Below are 24,124 nucleotides of genomic sequence, written 5' to 3'. Positions count from 1 at the left end.
CAATACACAGCTTTTCCTCTATAATGTAATTGGTATTACTGATCAGACGATACACTACTTTATCTATTGATTATCAGTTAACTGTAATGATTTCTCCTGGTTGACAGTGTAATTGTTTTGCTGTTGATGGCTGGTTCCTAAAACACATTTCTAAATATAATCTCTTAAAGCTGAAATACTTTACTAATTTGGGTCATAATCATATACTATACTGATTACATGCTATCAAGTCCTCTTTTGAAGAATCTGGTGCTAATTTTCCAAATTGTTCTTCTAATTTCAAAAAATTGATCAAATGCCACTACTTGATAATGTAACTTATTTTCAATGTGGAAAGATTCATCTTGGTGAAGATGCCTCTTTGTCTGTCTTGCCTTCATAGTTACCCTACATGATGCTGTCTCCTTGCACCACAGGGTAGCAAGTGAAGAACTATTTTTAAATCATCTTTCAAGATCTACAAAGTAATGTGTGTTGGAAAATAGAATTATTGTGTTCCCAGTGTACCTTTTAACAAAATGCCTCTAAACAGCTTTTACACTAATCATGCTAGAGTAAAAATAAGACTGCAACCTCATTGCAACTAGAAAGGAATGGTAATTACCTGGTGATCACACAGATTTTTTTTTTTTACTGTTGAAAACCAATTGCAAGTACTTGTGGTAACTAAGTGGCTGCTCAGAGGTTCAGCACTCAACCTCTCGGTGCTTGCAGTTTGCCTGGTGGGAGGAAATCTGTCACTAAACAGCCATTGTCGGACTCTAACTGCTATTACTCTCACGGATTGCAGAAGGTTTGCAAATAATTGTCATCTGATTTATAAATGCAGACACACTGACAACATATCATAATCAGTTTGAGTCAGTCTGCACTGATAAGACACAAATCAGTTTCTTTGCAAAAGAGGACTAAACCCAACTGGTTCTATTCTCGTTATGTTCCTATATAACAGCAAGGTTGACAAGCACCTATGTCATTTTGCAATTAAATTGCAGCAGCTACATCACAATTTCTGTTTCAAATCTACGAGCTTCTGGCTTGACTCTGAATGTAAGTAGTTTGTGTAAAAACCTGTTTAATGTAGACAGCAACAGATTTATCACAGTTAATTACCATATTCTCGCAGACAAATTGCATGTAATTGCCAGCTTGACCTCCTCCAACCTGATAGCAAACTGACTCCATCTTATTGCCATTTACGGCTATTGGCTGCAAGTGGTTGCAGACCTGGTGCGTGTCTCTGAAGCAACAAATTCAAACTTGAACTTATTCACGCGTTCGTTGTACACAGTTGCAGTAATCTTGGTCATTCTGCATTCTGCAGTCATTGTTTTCCCGTGTGTGATTGTAGCACAAAGACAAATTTGTGTTATGCTGGTTCCTTCTTATGTATTATAACATACATACTTTTGAACATACATACAGTTTTTGATAGGTAGCTGAGAGCAAGTTCACAAGTAGTTCACTTATGCAGGCTTGTCTCTCTGTTTTATATTCACTGCAGTGATGGTTGCGTCTTATTTCTGCGTCAGGACATGACTGATAAACCTCTTCTGATCTGTGGATAATGATGGTGAAAGCTTCTTTGGATTCCACTCTCTGAATGAAGGTGAGCAGTAGAGTGATGTGGAGAAAAACCTGCGGGGGTGAATGAAATGGAAAATGTTCAGGGATGACAAACACTCTGAGGGTGTTTATGTTTGTTATCTGTAATAAAATGTAATATGTATAAGAAATTAAGGGCAGACTAATGATCAGTCTCACCTCTCTGCGATGCTACCCTGACACCCAGTTGTGTGTGGTCGTCTTCACCCTCTGGGAAAACCCATGAGGCCCAGCTGCTGGATCAAAATTAAAGTCCAGCCCCCCACCATCCATGAGTGTGTCATGGAGGACGGACTCCAAGTCACATTCAAACCTTTCAGTAGGCACACTGTCCAGATCACTGGGTAGGTGCTCTTGATGATGATGACTGTGTGGGTGTACAGAGTTGAGTTCTCTGTAGCTGTTGCTGCTGCCGTAGGTCACTGAGGCATCATTAGTGTGTGGAGGGAGTCCGAGGGGGAGCTGCATGCACGTCCTTGGACCAGCCATTCGAAGAGAGGGCCCTGAATGGCTAGTCAGGCGTATCATGTTACAGCTATTCAAGTCTTGTGAGGCAGCTGGACCCTGGCTATGCAGAGTATGTGGATTTACACGAGGAAGTGGGTGACTCTGAGAGGGATTCATCATTTTTACTCCATTATGACCACCCACATGGCTTTGGCTGCTATAAGTAGGTATTGGACAACTTGCCCTCCCAACTTCAGAGTGCATCATGTCCCTTCTGGTGTCTGGTTCTCCTGTCAGCAGCCCAGAAGGGAAGATATACTGGTTCTCGTAAGCCCCAAAGCTGGGCTTAGTCTCTGGAAGTGTCTGCATAGGAGCAGGGGACAGGGAGTGCATTCTCACCTGACTATACAAGCACTTCTGGTAGTCTTGCTGCTGGTGTGGGGTCAGTCCAGTGGAGTTATAGGGGCTACTCTGAAGCATGCCGGCGTTTGAGGAGCGCGGGGAGTGTGAGGAGTCAGAGCTGAGCTGGGAGGGTTTAGGAGACAGCAAGTTAAGGTTATCCAGCAGATCCATGACCTTTTCTGAGCGATGCTGGCCCATGGATCCAGACACCTCAGACAGGCTGGGCAGGGTAGAGGTTATCTTAGCACCAGCAACTCCAGGATACATTATGTGGCCATCGGACTCGCCCACATCATCCTGTTCAGAAGGGAAAGGTGAACGGCGACCACTCAGAGTACTGGCATCAGAGCTGGTACGCGTCCTAAAGGTTTTCCAGGTGTCAAAATCTTCGTTGCTGTGGGAGTTTGGACTTCCAAGCCAGGTAGAGTACTGGGAACTGGGGCTGCCTGCTCCTCCTTCAAGCCCTTCCTGTAGAGCCATCTAGAGATAGTAGAACACAAGAACACTGAGTACATGTAATCTAGATTCAACAGAATTTAAAAAAACAAACATTTGGCTGAAATATCTATGAAGGTTCAGTTCAGGAGCAGAGACCTTTTTCTTTGCGGCTCTTCCTCTACTCTTGACAAACTTATTGCTGTTGTCCATGGAGGTAGCTCTGCGTCGAGGTGACTTTCCATTCTTTCCTCCCTCTGGGTTCAGCATCCACCAGGAGCTTTTTCCTGTTCCCTCGTTCTGTATGCGCACAAAGCGACTGTGCAGGGACAGGTTGTGTCTGATGGAGTTCTGAATGGGAGAAAAGTGATTCATTTGTAAGTTTTCCCTCACACAAATATCATGGTCAGTTTAACAAATCAGTGCCTGTCACTGAATATGACACTGAACAAAATAAAGTATCGTCAGCAACATAACTTAAGAGACTCTTTTCTCCAGAAATACAGGACCTATTCAATGAAAGAGGGAAGCGGTGATCAATGTTGGACACAAGTGTGACAAAGATAGATGACAATTCATATTACACTATAGTATAATAGTGCAAAATTTGACCAAAGCAACATTTCTCGTTAGTTTCTTCACTCGGTCTGCTTTTTTTTTTTTTCCTTACATTTTTCCTGTTTTCTGAATACATTCTGACTTTTACGTTGTATTCATCAGTTTTTCTCATGCTTTAACTGCTTGTATTGTTTTGAAGGCCCACGAGAGAGCTTACTAGGGTGTCCATCTCTCCTCACTGCGGACTATAATCATGTTTCCTGTGATTTCCACTGACTTTAATCAGCGCAGCCCAGCAGCAGCAACAACAACACCGTTCGCTTTGGATCCAAAGTGAAAAACAACAGTGAAAAAACAAGGAGAAAAACAACAACAAAAAACAGGGTAATTTGGAAGACACGTTACAGAAAAAAACCATCACTGCTTAATCTTGCCTGTGCCCATCATCGAAAATTACACCTCTGAAAGAGCTCATTGAGATCACTGAGCTGCTCTCTTTTTTTGTATGTGGTCAAATTTGTCCTCGTCCAAATATGCACACACCTAAAGCCTTATTCAGTAGATTTTTAATGCCATGTTATGTATCCCAAAAAGGATGCAGTAGACTCCTCCTGTGGTAATGCTCTCAGGAAGAAAACCAGTGTCGGTCGGGAGGTCATGAAGACAGTTAGACATGGCACAGACACACTGTACAGACTGGTCTTTCTGTGACACTAATATGCAACTTGCTGAGCTTGATGGGGGGGACAATGAAAGACTAAAGTGTAACACAATACGTGCAAGTATGGAATTTCCCCCTAAACACCCATGTGAATAAGAAAGCAGCTCCCTGCAGTTAGTAAACCCAGATGTTCCCAACCGCAGGATTCAGCAGGGATATACAAAGCACTGAGATAAAGATGTTCTCATCCAAAACAATAGATGGATTGTCTCAGTGTGTCTCTGACATTTTGGGGTTAAAGTTAAGCTTCTGGCAGGAATATGACTTCTAATCTATAAAACTACTCTCAGTGAAAGTATTATTTCAAAGTGGAAATTATCAAAGTAGATTCAAGGAATAAAACCAGAAAAAACTGCAAAATTGGAACAACTTTGACGCTTTTCAAGTATTCTTTTTTGTGCCGTCGTCATAAGAAGGTGCTGAAAGATGAGTTCAACCTCAAACTGTAAACTGACAGAGTGAAAACAGAGAGCGGTACACAAGTTAGATTTTGTTTTGTTTTGTTAAACAGAAACTAAGAGGAGGTCACAGAGTTCGAAGCTAAGTTGGGGAGGGCGACACTGTAGGATGTTATTGCCGGCAGAGCCGGGGTCAATGAGTTCACTGTGTGCTAAACACGAGCTGCTCATACGAGCTGACGGGGACATGCAAACAGGTTGGATGGCAAAGGAAGAGCGAGAAGGAGAATCATCAGATGTGACACGCTGGGTAAGACCCGCTTCGTGAGACTCACCAAAACAGCTTCTTTGGACTGCACCCCACCACCAAAACCAGACTCCTCCCTTCTCCTCCAGTGACTTTTAAATGAGGCTTCCTGTGTCAGAGGACATCCTGCACATGTAGACTGAAGAGACCTGAGGTTGTATGGTTTCAAAATGCAATTCAATCATTGCATTTTATGCTCATTTGATTTACGACCCTTTTCTCCCCATTTTCCTTTTTTTAAATGATCTCCTGTAACTGAAGACAGGACCGGACATCTTAGCAGTGTGCTGCACAGACTCAAGCCTGCAAACCAACATTTATTTCACTAACCAAATGTGAAGTCTCGCTCACGCATGGCAGAGATCACTGTTGATATGCAAATCTCTACAGCCTTTGATTAGCACCTACTACAGATCGTGCACTGCAAGGCAGTGCTGTGGAAAGGGAAATTTTCTTCTCTGCCTTATCTTTGACAAACCTCAACTCAACTCAAAGACAACAAAAATTCCCCTTCCTTTTTAGTTCAGGAGGTGCCCCACTCAATCATTATTTCAAAGAAATAATGATTTCAAAGAAATAATGATTGAGGTCCAGTCTTTTTTTTTTTCTGTTGCATTACGGCATATTTTGTAGTAGTAAAATGTGTGCTTTTGTGGTTGCAAAACATTTCATGAGAAATCTATTTTTTCCTCCGCTGACCTGCTTTGGCAACCAGGGTAGTGACGAGGTCCAGATTAAAGAGAAACTTAAGTGACATAAATGTTTAAGAGCAAAGATCCTCTTAGAGAAGTGATGCCACACAAGTCTGCAGAAGAGTATTACAAAGAAATCTGCAACATTTTCTGCTCTACACTTGAGGACATTTAGTAGTGCTGCCCCTGAAACAAACCGGTGCAGCATGGAAGAGACATTAGACAGCTTATGCAAGAAATCCTGAAATCAGGAAGGACTGAGTTGGGACAAAATCTACTTTCAGTTCGTCCTCAGAAATGGGTCATTAGGCTTCCCACATGAAAGGAGATGACAGCCCCTGCCACAGCTCAGGTGAGATACCCGGTAGAACACCTGAGCTGGAGTAAGGAGAGTCATCCATCACCATCATCCATAATGCAGCATGAAATGACTCCTCCTACTGGACTTCAAAACAATCTAATTGACGCAGCTGCTGTTTCTTGTGTAGTGAAGCATGAGGCTTGCAGTAACGGTCGCAGGGTAAGTAAACAAACAGGGCTCGGTTGCAAGAACAGGTGCGGCCTCAGTGAAAGTGGCCTCAGTTGCAATCGGTCTATGCATTTTACATACAGGGCCAGCTACAACCACAGACAGGACAGAGGATCTCCCAGGAGGCTGACTGCTGGAAACCAGCTGCTTCTCAAATCAGTAACTTGGTTTTTATCTCAATGATGAAAGCTTACATGTAGTTAGTGATGGGGAGGGGGGCAGGGAGAATGACCTTGTCTTCCCATCAGTAAATTTCCCAGGCAGGAAAACGTGAGAAAATATAAATATAATTTTTTTCTTTGAAGGCTTTAGAAGTTAAAGTGTACTGTGACTTTTGATGCTAAATGTTAGCTTAGGTTTTCAACCTTTAGATATTGCAACCCTGTAGATAAGCATTTGTGTTTGTATTTGTGCCACTGCTATATTTTTTCATTATCTTTTACAGTTAGCAGCAAAACCTATAAATGGAAAATAGTGCAGTTTTTTGCTAATCGCTGACAGTTATTCAGTCCTTCTCATTGGATTGCTTGATTTCCCAGTAAGAGAGCCAAGAGGTACTGTCCTAATCTTTGCTAACATTCGCTAACGCTAGCCACGATAAGCTGCAAAAATGCCCGGGTAAATAATGGTGCAATTTGTTGCTCACAAATTCAACTGTTTTTATATATTCAACCAAATATAAATGCTGTTAGTCACACCTGTTCAACTGCTCATTAATGCGACTGACTAAGCAGCTAATCAAATGGCCACAACTCAATGCATGTGATGTCGATATGGTCAAGATGACCAGCTGAGTTTAAACTGAGCATGGGGAAGAAAGCTGATTTAAGTGATTTAGTAAAATTGTATGTACGAGACAGGTTGGTCGAAGTGATTCATAAAATGCTGTTCTGCTGGGATTTTCCCACACAACCATTTCTTGGGTTTACAGAGAATGGTCAGAGAAAGAGAAAATATTCACTGAGCAGCAGAAAAAAGGCCAGCTTGCTTTGATCTGATCGAAAGGGAATAGTAGCTCCAATGATTTTTCGCTACAATCAAGGTATGCAGAACAGCATCTCTAAATGGACAACAGTGAACCTTGAAGAAGACAGGCTATAGCAGCAGAAGACCACATCAGGAACCACTCCTTTCAGCTAAGAACAGGAGTCTGAAGCTATAGTTGTTATAGAGTAGTTATAGAGGTTGAGCAAAATTGAACAACAGAAGATTGAAAAAACATTGCCTGGTCTGATGTGTCTCAGTTTTTGGATGGTTTGGTCAGAATTTAAGATAAACAACATTAAAACGTGGATTCAGTTGACTTCAGCCTGCTGGTGGTGGTATTTTTTGGAACACCTGAATATTGTTGAATATTTCCGTCACCTTATGACCACAGTGCACCCATCTACTGATGGTTATTCCAGCAGAAATACTTGGTTATACCAGCAGAAGCTCAGCTGTTCTCAGATAACCTACACACTACAAGATCGCAATCCACTGGAGCACCTTTGAATTGTGGTAAGATGGGAGTGTCGCATTATGGATGTGCAGCAATTGTGTGATGCTGACATGTCAATATGAACCAAAATCTCTAAAGAAATGTTTTCAACAGCTTGTTAAATCTATTCTATAAAAAGCTTGAAAGCAAAAGGGAGGGGATCAGCATAAGGTGTACCTCGTGTTTTTGTCTTTTTAAGGCATACATTTCAACATTTTACTGACCTCAGTGATAGATTCCACTGCACTCAAACAAAGTGCTTGTGCTGTGTCTGCCAAAAGGTTTTCAAACAAAGTTGTAGAGAATGAGGAAACTGGAAGAACAATTGTCTATTAATCAAGATCACATTAGCAGGGAAATTAGGAAGTGTGCTAATCTATGTAGCTGCCAGTGACTACAAAGAGCTCAGCAAAGCCATTTTACTGCTGTCAAACTTAATTTCAAAGCAGGATTTTAGGTAATACAGGCTAAAAGGGTAAGTTACTGGAAAATGTATTTGATACTGCTTGAATTCATGAGCATGGCCAACGCCCTGCTTCTTTAATTTACATTAAAATCCAGACTTGACTAAATCGGAGTGATTTTCTGCTAACATGTAACTACCACTACAAAGCAGTTAGTTATCTGGTAGAAATAAGAGAATAGGAAAAACGAGCACTTGCAGAGATTACAGTCTTCCTGTGCTGCCTTCCTGTGCACCCCTCCCCCTTTCTCTTATGACCTATGATGCACAAAGCTGTGAGCATAGGGCCTGGGTTTGCTTTAACAAGGCGGCAAAAAGGTGAGAAAGCCTGCAGAAGAAGAAGAGCATGCGAGCCTGGTGCAGAGAGTGCAACTCTTTACAGCTCCACATACAGTATGCAGACTACTTAATTAACAGTGAGCATCAAAGGAAGTGACCTGTTTCTGCAATGGCATCATGAAGACGAATGGAGAGATCTGCAATTAAATAATTTAAGCACAAACACTGCACTTCAATCATATTTGAATATTCAGAAATAACAAGACTATCTCAGCCAATTATTGTGAATGAACCGCATTCTTTGCACACTTCATCGGGTGAAAAGGTCACCTTTTTAAAAAAAATGTATTTCTGTATTTTGTATTTTGCATAATGGATTAGAGGCCAAGTAGATTTTGTGAACATAATATATTTGGAGCTGATTATTATCCTGCACAAGCTGGAGGACAATGCAAAGATCCACATGCCACAGATTCCAGCGGCTCACACGTGTAGACAGCAGACAGTACACAGGCCTTAGCCCCCAGCAAACCAGTCAGCTGATTGCTCCCCTCCTTCCCTTAAGCTATGGCCGTTCCTCTTTGAAAGCCCCTGCCTCAAGCCTCCTTTTCTTCATGGGGTTACTTGAAGCTTTTAGTGGGCCTCTTAAGTTTGAGGCAGACATCCCTTTTTAACCTTGTGATCCCGAGACAAATAGCTGGCAGTTACTCTTTTTTTCTCTCTCTCGCTTCTTTTAATAGTTGCTACCAGTTTTCAGGTCAGTGTCCTTAACAAAGTTCACAAGGCAACAATGAAACAAAGGTTGATTAATAAATGAGATGATCCATTAGCATCGAATGCAATGAATGCTCCTTGTTGTGATTGTGTTTGTTTTCGTGCAGCCCACATAGAGTCATGTGAAAAAGAAAGTAAAACTAAGTACACCCCACAAACATTAGTAGATTGTGGAACCAGCTTTGGCAGCAATAACTGGAAGTAAAAATTTCTCTTCTCACCTCACTGTGGAGAATTTCTGGCTCACTCTTCTTTACAGTGTTGCTTCAGTTCTTTCAGGTTTGCGGTCATTTGTTTATGCACAGCACTATTAATATCTCACCACAGAATTTTAGTCAGGTTGAGGCCTGGACTTTAACTGGGACATTACAACATCTTGATTCTCACCTTTTTTTCTTTAGTCACTCTATTGTAGATTTGCCGCTGTGCTTGGGATCATAGTACTGTTTCAGAACCCACTTTCTGACAGACACCCTCACTTTTGACCTTAGAATACTTGGTATACGGAGAACTTTGTGGTCAACTTCATGACTACAATGTGCCTAGGCACCGTGGCTGCAAAACTAGTCCAAATCATCACCCCTCCACCACCGTGCTTGACAGTTCGTATGAGGTGTTTGTGCTGGTATGCTGTGTTTGGTTTTTGCCACATGTGGTACTGCATTATGGCCAAACATGTCCACTTTGGTCTCCTCTGTCCTAAGGACTTTATTCCAAAAGTCTTGTGGTTTAATCAGATGCAACTTTGCAAAACTAAGGTATGTTGCTATTTTCATTTTACAGAGAAGAGGCTTTTTCTGTCGAGAGTTTTAACATTTAACATTCTAACTGAGGCCTGTAGAGTCTGAGATGTAGCTCTGGGTTTTGGGCAATTTCTCTGAGCATTGCACAGTCTGATCTTGGTGTGAATTTGCTGGGACGTCCACTCCTGACATGCTATAAACACCTGAATGCAAATAGCAAACTGTCAAAGCAACTGCTTTTACAGAAGTGCTCACAGTTGCTGATGCTCAGTTAGTCAAATTCACTGATTATCAGAACCTGGCTGCTACTTTTCCTCCTGATTCCTATGAAAGCAGTATTGGGTTGTTTTAAGCAGCAGGTGAAAGTTTCTACTCAGTTTCACTTACAAAGGATGTTGTTTGCAGTTCCAGGTTTCATATCTCAGTGTTTAGCAACATTTTAATCTTTAATGTTTGTATATGAAGAAATAATTTTTGGGGCCATCAGGGATGTTTTTTCTTAACTGCAGAACTGTGAATGCCCGCTGACCACAGCATTTCCATCCAATAGTTCAATAAACATTTCACTCAAAACCACAAATGTAAACCTCCTGTTATCACTCACAGAGTCAAATCTCTCATAGCAACCCATCCAGTAGATTCTGTCGTGGACAAAACCAACCAATGTTTGTTCTGGATGAAAATTTCCATTTCTTTTTGTTTTAATCTCTACAATAAATGTAAAAAGGTTTTACTACACAGACATTTTTGTGGCCTTACTATGTGATCCACTAATGGAGAATATTACAATCTTGGTTAAAAACTGAAGCCAGTGGGGAAGAGATTTAAATTTATAATGTCTAAAAAAATGTCTTAAATTAACGTGGCTCTAGCTTTTCATTCAGGACAGTTCTAGTCACAGAAGCTGGAAAAAGGAGATTCACTACTCAAACTGGGAAACAAATCGAACAAATCTTGTTATAACACTCAAGCAAGTGTATGGGTCACAGCAAAACCTGCCAAGAACTTTGGTTTGGGTTTTGCCATCACTCCAGTCCCGCTATTGGCTCTTATCGGCTGTAAGTTGAGGGACGATGACCTTTACCACTGTGCCATTTGGCTCATCCTGAAACCTTCAGTCTTGTTTGTCACTGGTTTCCAGAATGGTCATATGCATATATCAGGTGTGAGACAGGCAAATCAACACATTGCAGATCTGTAGGCTTGGTGACCTTTTGACCCCCGCGCTAGATAACATAGTGCGATAAACCTCTTCACAGGAGACAGTCACTAGACTCAACTCTGCAGGCCATCACCAAAGCAACCCAACGAAATATTCTTTCATTTGCAGGGCAATGTTTTTAAAAACTTCAAAAAACGGAGGGGGGGAAACGCTTTTTTGTAATCAACATGTTTTTGGGTGACATCTCGGAACTTCAGCGGCAGTTAAACTCAAGAGCGTCACTTCCTGTTCCATTATCTAATGTCACAGTTCATTGAGAAAAACAGTGGCACTGCCAGTAAAACGCTAAAAGTACGTTGCAAGCTGTTCACTGCTACTCACAGACCCACCAGTATCCCAGGGGAAACCAGTCCTCCCCGAGTTAACGGAGGGGCCCTCTGTTGTCCCAAAGGCATCATGATCACTGAGCTGCCACACAATATTTAGAGGGGAAACCAAAAGAATCTCCATGACATACAGTAGACAGAAAGCTGCTGAGGCAGTGCCTTTCCCCTTGCCCTGCGCTCCACTTATCTATACTTTTTTAGGTGTACTGCTACAATCAAGCGCAATGCCCTCCACCCACTATTAGATCCCTGGCTTATCTTTGTGCAGCACTACAGCAAGAGACGAAACTGCTTTGTTAATAAAAATGTCAAAAAGCACAATCATAACAAGTAGACCAGCAATTACGTTTTTAAGTGGCACAAATGTTGAAATGATATAAAAGTGATTTTGCATAGACTTGGATTCACACAAATGCTGTGTATATGATCTCTTATTGATTCATCCTCTTTTTTTTCCCCTGCCCTGACCCTCATGTTTTGCAGGGTGGGGATGTTAACACATGGCACTGTTTTCCATCCACCGGGCAGGAAATGCATCATAGTTCATTGTGGGGGAACCGCCGTGTTTTTTTAACAGGAAAGTGTAAAAATAACTATAAGCTGGCGGTTCCAAGGCCTGGTGGGCATGCCAGCATTCAGGAATGGCGAGGCTGAAGCAAAGATGTGTTGATTATACGTAAAATATGTGAATGATCATGAGCTTTTGCTCTTGATAGAGAACTGAGAAGCGTTCGCTGCCTCGCTGAAGGGTAACAGAACCTTTCTCTTTGTTCTTTCTCTTTATCTCTATGACTAAGGAAGGGAAAGACATTCTTCATAAAGCCAAAGTGCACCAATACAATTATTTATTTCCCGAATTTGTGTCTTAAAGACCCCCCCCAAACAAAAAAAGCAAAGGGCTTTAGTAAAAGAAATCTCAAGGTCCTATTGAACAAGCACAAACCCCTTGAGCAGAAACCCATAGAGAGAGAGCAGAAGAAAGAGATAGGATGAAGAGCAGCGATCCCTTTCTCCAGGCCGTAGCATCCGCTAAGGAAACTCTAGAAGACAGGGACACAAAGATATGAGCACACAACTCAGGAATGGAGGATGTTTGACGTAGTTCCCAGCATCCCCTTCTGCCAGTCCCTTCCCCTCGAAAACACTCCCCAGCACTGATTGAGCTGTTTATGTAGCTTCCAGTTATTTCAAACAAAAACAGTGCCTGTACATTCAAGAGTGTGCAGATTTTTAAAAGAAGTAGGTTTAACAAAGTCTGTATATATAATAATCTGTGACAAAGCTTTTCAAGTAGGGTGGTGGTGGGGGGTTAAAACAATGGGAGCTATATATGACTGAGGTTTCCCAAAGGCATTTCCTGACAACTTTCAAATCACCTCTCAAGAGAATGCAGGGGGTTACAGAAAAGGCTGCGACACTGAAAACTCAAGCAGAGTACGTTTTGTTGGGCGTGTGCGGGCTTTAATTGGCGTCTTCTGTTGGTCCACCTTTGGCTTTGTCTGCGGGCTTCTGTCCATCACGAGTGGAGTGACATCCTCACTGGCCGGATCATCATGTTTGTGCAGGCATTAGGCAAATGTTTTCACAGCTCGTCCCCTGTAATTAATATTTCCAGGTCTGCACATTCAAATTGCAGTTTTCAGGGAGGTAGCAGGGTTTCCATGACTGTGGAAATGCTGCGCAAGTCAATGTGTTTTGTGATAATACAGGTTGGCTCCCACATAGGTGTGTTTGCGGGTGGGGGTGGGGGTGGGGGAATCCACAGAGCATACCTACACATCTTTATCCTCAGTCAAAACCCAATTTCACATCACTCAGTCAGGTGTTTTTCTCAAACAAACCTGAAGTTTGTTTCTGCTTTATATAGAGAAAAGCAGTCTTGGTGGCATCTATGGGATGTTTACAGTCAGACCAGCTGGTTTGTCCTCTGCTGCTTTAGAGCTGCATGTGTCCTCAGTGACAAAGCAGAGAGGCATGCGCTACCACTGACAGAGGAAACCACTCCAAAACTTCAAAGGTTACTCAGAAGCCAGAAGTCAGCAGCCCCTCTAAAAGCTAACCATCGGACAGGTTTGAAATCCCACCATGGTGTTAAAAGAGAAAAGGAATGGGTTACTCCTGTTATTACTTAACTGCTAATAAATCCTGAATTAAAAGTTATAATCATATTTAAAAAATGTGATGGGTTGCTTTGCATAGCACAAATGTGAGTGCTGAGTGAATATACTAAACCAAATACGTTGCACTATGTGCACACAGTGAAAGTGAATACTGTCACTTTCCTGAAGCAAACCAAGTTTTCTAGATAAAATAAAATCACAGGTTTAAGAATTTAAGGTGTAAATATCCTGCCACGACGTCTCTAAATGCGAGTGAAACAGGGCTGGTTTTTTTTTTTTTTTTAACTACAAAGGCAATTAATTGCACATCAAACCTTTGCATTTCCTGCTCAGGAGATTGTGCAAAACGCCTTACAGTGGCAATCGGTGCAATAAGACGCTAATGAGGATGTGGCCTTGATATGTTTTGTGCAAGTTTCCACTGTCTGCATATAAAGTCTAGCACGTTCAAATGTCACTCCCTAACTTTTCTTGGTCTCATGATTTTGTCCAGCTTTGCTGCTGGCGGCTCTTTTTTCATTGGTGCTGCTTGCTGTGCTGTGGTGGTAAAGATGGTTACAGCGCATATATGCATCTCAGCTCACGCGCACACATCCTACTGACAGCGAATGTTCACGTGCACGCACACACTCACCTTCCAGCCCGCGGAGCTGGTGCTGTCTCCTTTGTCTTTGAAGTAAGGCACGCTCTTAACCATCCAGTCGTAAATCTGAGAAAGGGTCAGCCGCTTCTCAGGTGAGCTGTCTATGGCTTTGGTGATCAGGTCTGCGTACGACATGTTCCCCCAGGCGTTTCGCCGGGACGAGCTGCTCTTCCTTTGCCCGGGTCCACCCAAAGGTGGGACCCCAGGATTTGGCACCTGTTGCTGGGACGACAGCTGTGGACCCGGGACCTGGTGCTGCTGTTGGAGCTGATGATGATGGTGTTGATGATGATGTTGGTGGGGGTAATGATGCACACAGTTGCTGTCCCGGCACTGAAAAGCATTGCAAAGCGGCTTCTGCTCTGAGTATTCTTTATAGTCCTCCTCCACCAGGTCGAGGTTTCTGATGAACTCGGCGTTTGCTGCTGGCTCCTGCTGCACAGACGGTGCTGGGGAGGATGTGTTGGAGCTGGCCGGGTCGATGAGCTCCGGGCGGGGCAGCGGCCAGGTGCAGGACCGCGGGCGAGAGAGAGGCTCGAAGTCCGGGTCTATATCGCCCGGCTGCGGCTGTTGTGGCAGTAACTCAGCCATGTCAGGGTAACACCGATCCTCTGTCACATAGATGTTCACTTAAAAAGAATTCGCCAAATTGTTAGTAAAAAATATAAAACGGTGACATAAACATCGAGAGGCTAATAATGAGTCATCAAGACCGAAAACAAACCCTAAAAGAGAAAGAGTCGTTTGTAATGTAAAATAAAGAGATATCTAAAACTGAAGTTCACACCATACTGTGTCAGTTAGCAGCAACTCTCTAGTCTGCCGCTCTAACAAGTGGTAGACAGTACCACACTCCGGTGCTGCCTTCACGGCTAACTCACAGGCTCCATCCTCCGAGCTTTGCAACTTGAAGGTGCGTTCAAGTGCTGTCCTGTTGACAAATCACGCCAAATGGACCCTCAAATTTGCAAATCCACATCAAGGGTGATTTAACTGCCTATTTGATGCTACAGTTAATAGTTTGGGCACACTTTCTCATAGCATCGTATCTATGTATTTATTGGTACACTTGAGTTTAAAATCTTATTCCACGATTTTCTGTGCTTGGTGCTATGAGTGACAGTCATCTCGACAAAAATAAAAAGCTGTCGTTACTCAATACCAGTTTTAAAAATATGTAGTGAAAGGGTTGGTTAGTCAGCTATCTCTTTCAGTTCGCTTGTCATTCAAACACATTTTGGCGGGACTTGAATGCACCATACAAGCTGAGAGGGCATGTTTTTAGTTTCAAAACGTTCTGAGGGGGGGCTCAGCTGATTCAAAACACTGCCCTAAGCTTAAAAAAAGAAATATATTAGGGCCATTTGTACATTTTTTTTTTTACTTCTATACAAATATAGCAAAAAATGTTAATGTACTCCTAAACTTTTTTTAGTTGAAGTATCTGGATGCCATCTTTAAAACTGTGGGGTTAATGCGCAACCACAACGTTCAGTAGCGCCATCTAGTGGGCAAGCCTTAACAACTCTACATGAGTTGTTAAGGCCCCCCCCCCTCAGCACTGTATGGCCCAGACAAACAGAAACCAGGAAGTGTTGCCAACATCTTATCATGCCAATCACTCTGTTTAAGGAAAAGTGAACAAAATGTGGAAGTGGGGCACTTTGAAACATCAACCTGTCAGTTTCCACTTTCTCAGACAATAGATCGAGCAGGGTGTTTTTAGACCAGAAAGGATCCGTGTGGCACGTTGTTAAACAGGTTGTTTAACTTTAAAAGCACTTCCCCTGAGAAGGGGTACAGGGTTCATGGTCTGATTGTGTTTTCTACTGTAAACTTGATCTCAGATCCTCAATACTGTTCACAGGTTATAGTTCTTGCAACCGGTCTGGGAAAACACAATCACTCATGACTGCAAGGTGTTTGTATGACCTGTGACACTTAAAGAATACAAAAATATTTTCATCTGCACATTTTCTTTGTCACACAAAGGTCATTAACAATCCATTCAGCTAAAGTGTTACTTGTTTTTAAAGTAAGTTACTCTAATTACCTTTTATAACAATATTTCAGTGTAACAAGAATAAATCAACACAACCATTTTATTTACATCACTTAATACCACTTGTGAATCACAAAAATATTGCATTGACTGTGTGTGCAGCAACATTTCACTTCCTTTCAGGGCATTTTTCTCAATAGCATGACATCCAATATCTCCACTAAGTTCTCTCCTGCAAGAGTCGAGAAACCAGGAAGGTTTTGACTGCCGCATAAACTGTATGAGTAATGATCACGGTGGCAAAGTCTCGCTTTAAAGTGTTGGTTTTATGTGACCACAAAGAGCAAATGCAGACATATTAAACCGTGTTAAGTTTATTCAAGGTAAACATCAGCCTCCTTAAGCACTTCCTCTTTTTGATGGAAGTAGTCCCTGAACCAGGATATATGCTCCTTCTTCTGCTGCACAGTCAGGTAGGGGTTTCTGGACAGGCCGGTCACTACTAGCTCCATGAAGTGACGCACTGGCCCCTCACGAGGGAAGCCCTCCTCCAAGTGCTTCTCTAAGAAGATGTGCTCATGGAATGGGACCTTGGCTTCCTCTTCGAGGCCTAACACAGCAAGAATGAACAGTCAGTTTCTCTCTCAGAAAAATGTATTTTCCCCTCTTTTAAAAATAATGAAGTCAACCTTCGTTACTTACCAGCTTCATTGTTTACTGGGTACTGCCATAGTTTCCCTTCTTTGGTCCACTGGATCATTTCCTCAAACCCATTTCGAGGCATCTGATTGGTCGATAGAGACAACTGATTTGCAAAGTCCATGTCCCACAGAGTCGGCTTAGCTGAAAATATGATACAATGACGTTAAAAGCAAAAGATTTTGCAATGTGACATGAAATATGTTTACGGAGTGACAGGCATTAAAAGCATCACAGTCTTGACAAGCATTATTAAAGCACCATGCTTAACATGTTTGATACTGTGTCATGTTTCATCAGTTTAAGCTTGAAAAATCAATTGTCACTCATGACTTGCTTACTAGAAGTCTTCATGAGGAAGACCACTGTTAAGTCAGTGATCTTCTGGTGTGGTGCATACATTTTGAAGACAAACTTTAAAAATGTTTATTTTTAGGCGTTAACAATGAGACAAGTAACACCAAAAAGTGGCCTCTGTGAGCAAACATATGAAATGAACAGTAAGCTTCAAATTGAAAAAAGAAAGAAAGAAAAGAAAATCTAAATCCATCAATACCTGCTGCTGCTGGTTCAATTCCATCTTCATCAGCAGCGGAGGTGAAGATGTTAAGTCTTTTCCCTAGCAACAAGTTCCTCCTTAAAAAAAGAAAGACATCAGACACAAGATCCATTAAAAACAACAACAACAACAAAAACACAACAAAATTAGTGTGAAGAGCTGATAAAAATATTACCGTTTCCGAACACCGGACAGCTCGGAAGTGATTCCTCTGTAATGTGTATATCCTCGCCCGTCGTCATCAAACCGGATCTGATCGGCTGGCCAGGCGTTCTGCCGGTTAGGATTCTTGCCTACTTTCATTTCAGCGATAATCACTCTGAGAAAATATTGTTTGATTATTTTTTGTTAAATAAGCTTTTCAGAAAAAAAAAGGAGGGGGGGGGGAGTAACAATCTCATTAACTACAGTTATTGGGGACATACCCGAGGTTGTTAATGTCGCCTTTCTTCTGAGCCTCAGTGATTGCCTCGTGCTGCCTCAGCTGCCTGAGCAGCTCAGATTCAGCCTGGCTGCGGTTAGGCAGAGTGGAGGCAGCAGAAGATGCTGCAGCAACCAGATCAGGATCCAAAGTCTCACTAAAAACACAACCCAGGGGGGCACAAAATGAGTGAATGAAATGTGACAAAAGTATAGCTCCTAAGGTTTGGTTTTTAATTATATAGACATAAGTATTGGGCTACTCTGAATTCAGGTGTTTTCATCTCCAATCAACCACTGATCCATGCAGTATACCTTTACAAACATTTGTGAATGAATGAGTCATTCTAAGGAGTTCATTGAAATCAAGTAGCTGTAATAATATGCAACAAGTCACATTAGTGGAGTTTCTTCCCTTCTAGAGATTCCACACTCAGCTGTATGTGGTATTGTTGCAAGGGAGAAACATTTTGGAACTACAGCAACTTAGCCATGAGCTGAGTCACCAAGTACTGAGGCGCACAGTGCATAGCACAGACTAAACCATTACAATCAGCACAAAAACTGTGTGCTGGGTGCTGGATGGCATAGGTTTCCATAGTTGAGCAGCTTGTGTAGGTTTAACATCTAGGTAGCCCAGTACTTTCCATGTGATGTAAGTAACTATAGATGAAATAAACTTGAAAGAGAATCATGTGGAGTGACTGCTGTTGTCATCTTACAACTTTATTGGCCAATGGTGTGAATAACACAAAAAACTTCAATAAGGCAATACAACCCTTCTCCAACTTCTCTCACCTCTGTGATGAATCATCCCCTGTAGCCTTCTGATACATACTGATGGTGCTCTCCATAGGTGCCGCCTTCGACTTATATTGTGTAACTGACTCATAACTTTGCTTTGCCTTCAGGTTTTTGAGCTTCCTTTTGTTGGTGACTTCTACTTTCATGGCTCCAAGAAGATTCAGGAGACTCTCCTTCCCACTCTTAGCTGCATCATTCTTCGTTTTCGCTGGCTGCTTTGATGCAACCTGTTCAGTTTTAACATCTGTCTGCTGCTCTGTGGCGTCTCCATCATCTGCCTTTAACACCGCTGGCTCCTCCTTCAATTTGACCACCTCCGCTTGGTCACCCTCTTTAACTGCCTGTGTTTTCTGGTCTTGGTTATTCTTCTTTTCACAGAGCGAGCTTGAACTTGTGCTGAAGGTTTTTACCCCACATTTATTTGTAACCCTGTGTCGAGAGATAAACAGATTTGTGCATCAGAAGGAGCCAAATCTGAAAAGGTCACGATTCAGACTTTTGATAATTATTACATTAACACAATATCATCAATATTGAACGTAATAAATGCTAAGGAGGGGGCAACAGTGTCTGGAAAAAATAACATTATTATACATTATAGATTTGTATGCAATTCCATGCAGTTTTAATCTACACCATTTACAAGCATACCGCTTAAAGACAACATGACAACTTGTGATGCTTTGCATATATCTTATATAATATACATATTAGTCTGTGCATCTATACGTGAATCAAACTTTTTTTTTCAGGTCCGTGCGATTAACTTCACATACACATTACCATGGAAACAACCGCCTTAAGAGCTGTCAGTCAAGACGTCCATCCCCCTCTTTAGGCTAGAATAAGCTAGTTGCTAGCCACATGCTACTTGTTTAACGAAACAAGCAAAACTCAGCATATTTCGTTTGTACTGTGGCAACCTGTTCTTTGACATTAAGAAGCTCGGCAGCTGAGTCTCACGGTCATTAGTTACTCTGTTTCACAGTGTGGCCCGTTCAATCACAGCTAACAGTCACATGGTTACCTCACCTGAAAACCGTCTTGTCACATTTAGCTGCTAAAACACACGAGTCGTAGACATTGACTGAAGAACTTCGAGGCGCCAACAAAGTCCGAAATATAATTCTGTACATTGTGGCTTGTTGTGATGTCCTTCCACGCTCCTGTCGTTTACCTCCGTTGTTACCACATAAGGTCACCCCTGTAAACTTTAAGAGAATGACAGTTCCGTTCCAGGATGTGCAAAGACTCGATGTTTGCTCTTCAACGTAAGAGTGCCGAGTTTTAATTTAGTCTGGATTTATTTGTAACATTGGCAATCTCAATATTAAAGTAAATTTAATTAATTTCTTTAACATTTTAGTTGATTTGATTTTTAAATAAACTTTAGGCGGTTACTGTCAGTAGTATAGTCTCGCGAGACCGCAACCGGAACGTGAGTCAAAATGGCGACGAAACACAACCGCTCATTCACGAACTGAGGTCTCAGCTGCAGTCCGCGAATTAGTTTCTTATTTGCATCAAGAGATGGATATTCAGAGAGAAGAAATAGCTTCGCAAAATCAGCATTTTTGTAAACATTGATTGTTTTTATTCGCATAAGTTCCTGCTTATATTCAGAGAGGAGAAAGCAACTTCACACAGGTAAAACGTCAACGGAAGCTAAGTTATTAGCATACAAGCTAACATGCTTAAAAATTAGCTTACCGCAAGTTAGTGTGAAATAAGTATATATTTATTCAGAAGCGTAAAGTTACCATAATTTCTTTATTTTTCACTGATCTTAGGTTCCAGTGAATATATATAAAGTGTGGCTTGTGTGTTACATGTTGTAGTTCGCTGTTGTTCCGTCAGTGTGAACAAACCCGCTCCTTGGAGCTCAGTGTGTTTGTTTACCTACAAAGTATTTGGAAAAGAGGAACTTGGACAATCTTTAAAATCACTTAACATTATATTAAATGTGTAGTCTTCGCCTCCACATTAAGTTTCACAGTCTTTTTTTTAAGATTTTAGATTTTATTTGATGGGTGTAATTACAACGCGCTAGCTTTGCAATACCTCCAGTCCTGTGAAATACCGTGGACTTGTTTTCATGATAACGTTGTATATCATCTTAAGAACAAGCTCCAAAGATGTAATTGGTGTAGTTTTAAAACACGACTTCTCTCCCGTTGAGGTTTTGTTCGGTCTGTTATCGTTGCATTTACATTAACAAATACATGCGAAACTTAGAGAATGTGTCTGACAGCAAATATGCTGTTGCTACCACAGGATCTATTATGAATAAGTTTTGTTGTGCTTTAACATTTGTTGCTGACCAGAAAGTTACTGTTGTCTCAGCAAACCTCCAAATAGTTTTTCATGTATTTGAGATTCTCTTATAACCCCTGCCAATCACCAGACGAGGTTTTAGATCAGTGTTTGGGTCATTGTTGCACATCTCTACTATATAATAAGCCGTTATTGTATGCAGTGTCTTGAAGGGGTTCCTTTTGTGTGATTATCCACCTTAATGGTTTTGTCGTATGGACTGCCGATCATTAATGAAAAGGGTTTTGAATGAGGGTCTCCTTGGAGATGTATAGCTGTGAGGGTTTTTTTATGGTGAAACGCAATGGGACAATCTGTGTAGTTATTGCATTGAGTCTCGGAAACTAAAAGCACTACAAAAATGATCTACAAAAGGAAATATCTATAGTAAGTGAATTTAGCCTAAATGTCCTGGTTTGGTGGGTATGTAAACAAAGAGGAAAGAACATTGTACTTAGATCTGTGCAGGTATTCTGAGGAATATTCACTAAGCACCTCTAACATTCCCAATATACTTCAGGCCCAACAATAGCCACAGTAATCACACATAAAACCAATGTAAGGGAGCTGGGTTATCAGAACAAGACTCAGCTGTACACCTGCACTTAAAGGAAAAAGTACACTCTTTTGAAGATACTAATGTTCACATTTTGGATAGAGAAGCCACAAAGTTTGAAATATGAGTAAAGGATGCTTCCTATGTGCACCTATAGCAACTGAGGTGGTGGACTATATAACAGTCAGCTATAATGCATTCTTGAGATCAATTCGCACTCACACCTTGACCCATGTCATCTTAATGGCTCACATGATGGGCAGGCTTAGCTGACATGTTACAGAGAATTCACAGCATGGCATGTGACCTTAGTGTGTCACACCCTGAAACTTGTGACCCTGATGACACGAAGACAGAGTGGGTCAGTGACATTCAGGACCACCTTCAAGGTGGCAACACATTAGAAGTTAAATACCTGGGAATCCTCATCAGCCTTTAGAACTGAAGAAGCCTTTTCAATGAGAGCTGAAATGTCTCCCAAGACCCTACAAGAACAAGTCCACTTGCCTTCAAAGGAAGCTTTTAAGACTTGATTATAAGCTATTTATAATCAGAACTCTGTCAACAACATAGTATCACACTGTGATTGTTACTTTAAGTCCATTTGAGTATCTACAATTGGCTATGAACTATTAGAATTTTGTGTTTTAGTTCTAAGTGTGATCTTGACTTTGTGTGTGTGTCTACGAGAGGTTATATTTACAGACCTGTGTGCTTTCTTATGTCAGCCATGGCGGAAGAACGTCGGCAGAAGCACTGTTCGGTCGTCCTGCCTACAGAGTCAATGAAGGCCATGGCAGAGTCTGTGGGAGTGGGGCAGTTACAGGAGGACAGCTGTGTAGCCCTAAGTGAAGAGGTCAGCTACAGAATAAAAGAAATTGCACAGGTAAAGTATGAATTATCAGAGAAAATATTGCCTTTTATTTATGTGGAAGAAAAATGCTCAAAAAACAGTTACTGGAAAATCCAGATTTATATTTAAATCCTCTTTGGTGGGTTTTTTTTCTCCTTTTACATAGGATGCTTTGAAATTTATGCACCATGGGAAGAGACGTAAATTAACCACCAGCGATATAGACAATGCTCTCAAATTAAAAAATGTGGAAGTAAGTGAGAACTTGTGTGTTTTTAAATTAAGTACTTTTTGCTGGCTTATTAAGTGATTTGATGGATGCAGTTTGAAGGCAAGCAAGTCTCAATTAATTCCTTTCGGTACAGCCCCTGTATGGCTTCCAGTCGCAAGAGTTTATCCCTTTTCGTTTTGCGAGTGGCGGTGGAAGAGAGCTTCATTTCTACGAGGAAAAGGAAGTTGACCTCAGTGACATTATAAACACGCCTCTTCCCAGAGTCCCACTAGATGTGTCTCTTAAAGGTATTCAGAGAGTCAATTTTTTTTTGTATATTTTTGTCCAATAGTATATTTAACTTGTACTCTGTGCTTGTTTGTTCATCACCAGCTCACTGGTTAAGTATTGAGGGGATGCAACCAGCTATTCCAGAAAATCCACCACCAGGTTAGCTCTGACCAGATTTTTTTCTATTAAAGTACAAAGTTAAATATCTGGAGAAGAAATGTAGACACATTAGATATGTCTTGTTTCCTTTTTAGCAACAAAAGAGCAACAGAAAGTTGAATCTACAGAGCCTCTCAAAGTAGTCAAACCTGGTCAGGAGGAGGAAGGTACGATTCAAGGCAAGGGTCAGGGCACAACAACTCCTGACGGTAAAGGTCAGTGTCTTGTTTTCTATTTAACTTTCTAATTTTTCTCTTACATTTCCCTGCTTTAGTTCATTTCAGTTTTGCCTTCACAATGCTTGTTGATAATGTTTATCTGTATCCGTCTTGTTCAGGAAAGGAAAAGGGTCTAATAAGGTTGAAACCACGCAGCACTCATGAGCTTTCTGTTGAACAGCAGCTCTACTACAAGGAAATCACAGAAGCATGTGTTGGATCCTGTGAAGCTAAGAGAGCTGTAAGTTCTGCCTCTACTTTATATTAGTATTTTGTATTATTGAATATTTTAGTAATGGTTTTGTTTTATTAATGAAAACTACAAATGTATTATACAATAAATTGTATAATATAACTTAAACTTGGGCATAAAACAAAATGCCCTTCACTGTTTTTTCTTGGAAGGCCAAAAAAAAGAGTTCTGTCTGAGTTTAAGTGAGTTTAAAGGAGTATGTGGCGATTGCAAAGAAGAAAAGCGAACATATCCACATTCTCTGCTGTCAGCTTTCAGCAAACTGCCTAATTCTTCATGCCAGACTAAGTTAACAGGTCATCTGCACACATTCGAGTTTATTTACAATTCGCTGTCCAAAACTGACAGCGGTGGATGGAGCAGCTACAGAGCTCTCTTTTCTTCATGTTGGAGCTTGTTGATCAGGTGGTTTGATGAAGGACTAAAGCTAACTTTTCCCAGTGAAGCTTTTAATGGTAAACACAGAAACATGTGCTGCTGTTTTGGATGCCTAGAAAATCTAATGGCGCAGCCTCTGTGCACTTTGTGTGTGTGTGCGTGTGTGTGTGTGTACAGACTGTGGCCCCACATTAAACTACTAACATGGTGATAGTTGAGTCCTACAGAGTCATGGATTTCTAAAAGCATTAAAACAAAAAAATG

At 41.4% G+C, this 24,124-nt stretch overlaps 3 protein-coding genes across 4 annotated transcripts in view; 1 reads left to right on the top strand and 2 right to left on the bottom strand.

The window, feature by feature from the left end:
- On the bottom strand, positions 1-15,517 carry LOC102299961 (forkhead box protein O1-A). Its single transcript, XM_005922145.3, has 4 exons — positions 14,136-15,517; positions 3,049-3,240; positions 1,765-2,934; positions 1-1,638 (listed from the first exon to the last, which is right to left on the bottom strand). The coding sequence occupies exons 1-3, from the start codon at positions 14,733-14,735 to the stop codon at positions 1,777-1,779; spliced, it is 1,950 nt and encodes a 649-aa protein (XP_005922207.1). The 5' UTR covers positions 14,736-15,517; the 3' UTR covers positions 1-1,638; positions 1,765-1,776.
- Positions 15,518-16,502: 985 nt separating this feature from the next.
- mrps31 (mitochondrial ribosomal protein S31) lies at positions 16,503-19,952 on the bottom strand. 2 transcript variants are annotated; one of them, XM_005922143.2, is made up of 7 exons: positions 19,661-19,952; positions 18,623-19,057; positions 17,830-17,982; positions 17,580-17,723; positions 17,402-17,481; positions 16,849-16,989; positions 16,503-16,756 (listed from the first exon to the last, which is right to left on the bottom strand). In XM_005922143.2, the coding sequence occupies exons 1-7, from the start codon at positions 19,762-19,764 to the stop codon at positions 16,521-16,523; spliced, it is 1,293 nt and encodes a 430-aa protein (XP_005922205.1). In that variant the 5' UTR covers positions 19,765-19,952; the 3' UTR covers positions 16,503-16,520. The 2 variants fall into 2 exon arrangements, with proteins under 2 accessions (XP_005922205.1, XP_005922206.1); XM_005922144.3 differs by having other exon boundaries at positions 16,849-16,992; positions 17,408-17,481.
- Positions 19,953-20,058: 106 nt separating this feature from the next.
- Positions 20,059-24,124, top strand: part of taf6 (TAF6 RNA polymerase II, TATA box binding protein (TBP)-associated factor) — an 8,838-nt gene continuing 4,772 nt past the window's right edge. The window contains exons 1-7 of the mRNA XM_005922142.3: positions 20,059-20,275; positions 22,226-22,383; positions 22,517-22,603; positions 22,716-22,869; positions 22,955-23,011; positions 23,107-23,226; positions 23,349-23,470. Coding sequence (XP_005922204.1) covers positions 22,228-22,383; positions 22,517-22,603; positions 22,716-22,869; positions 22,955-23,011; positions 23,107-23,226; positions 23,349-23,470 — 696 coding nt within the window. The 5' untranslated portion in view covers positions 20,059-20,275; positions 22,226-22,227. The remainder of the gene's footprint in view (positions 20,276-22,225; positions 22,384-22,516; positions 22,604-22,715; positions 22,870-22,954; positions 23,012-23,106; positions 23,227-23,348; positions 23,471-24,124) is intronic.

The sequence above is a fragment of the Haplochromis burtoni genome, unplaced genomic scaffold (genome assembly GCF_018398535.1).
Source record: "Haplochromis burtoni strain Fernald_Lab_line unplaced genomic scaffold, NCSU_Asbu1 Contig_56, whole genome shotgun sequence".
NCBI classification, from domain to species: Eukaryota; Metazoa; Chordata; class Actinopteri; order Cichliformes; family Cichlidae; genus Haplochromis; species Haplochromis burtoni.
This window is presented reverse-complemented; position numbering and strand designations above follow the sequence as displayed.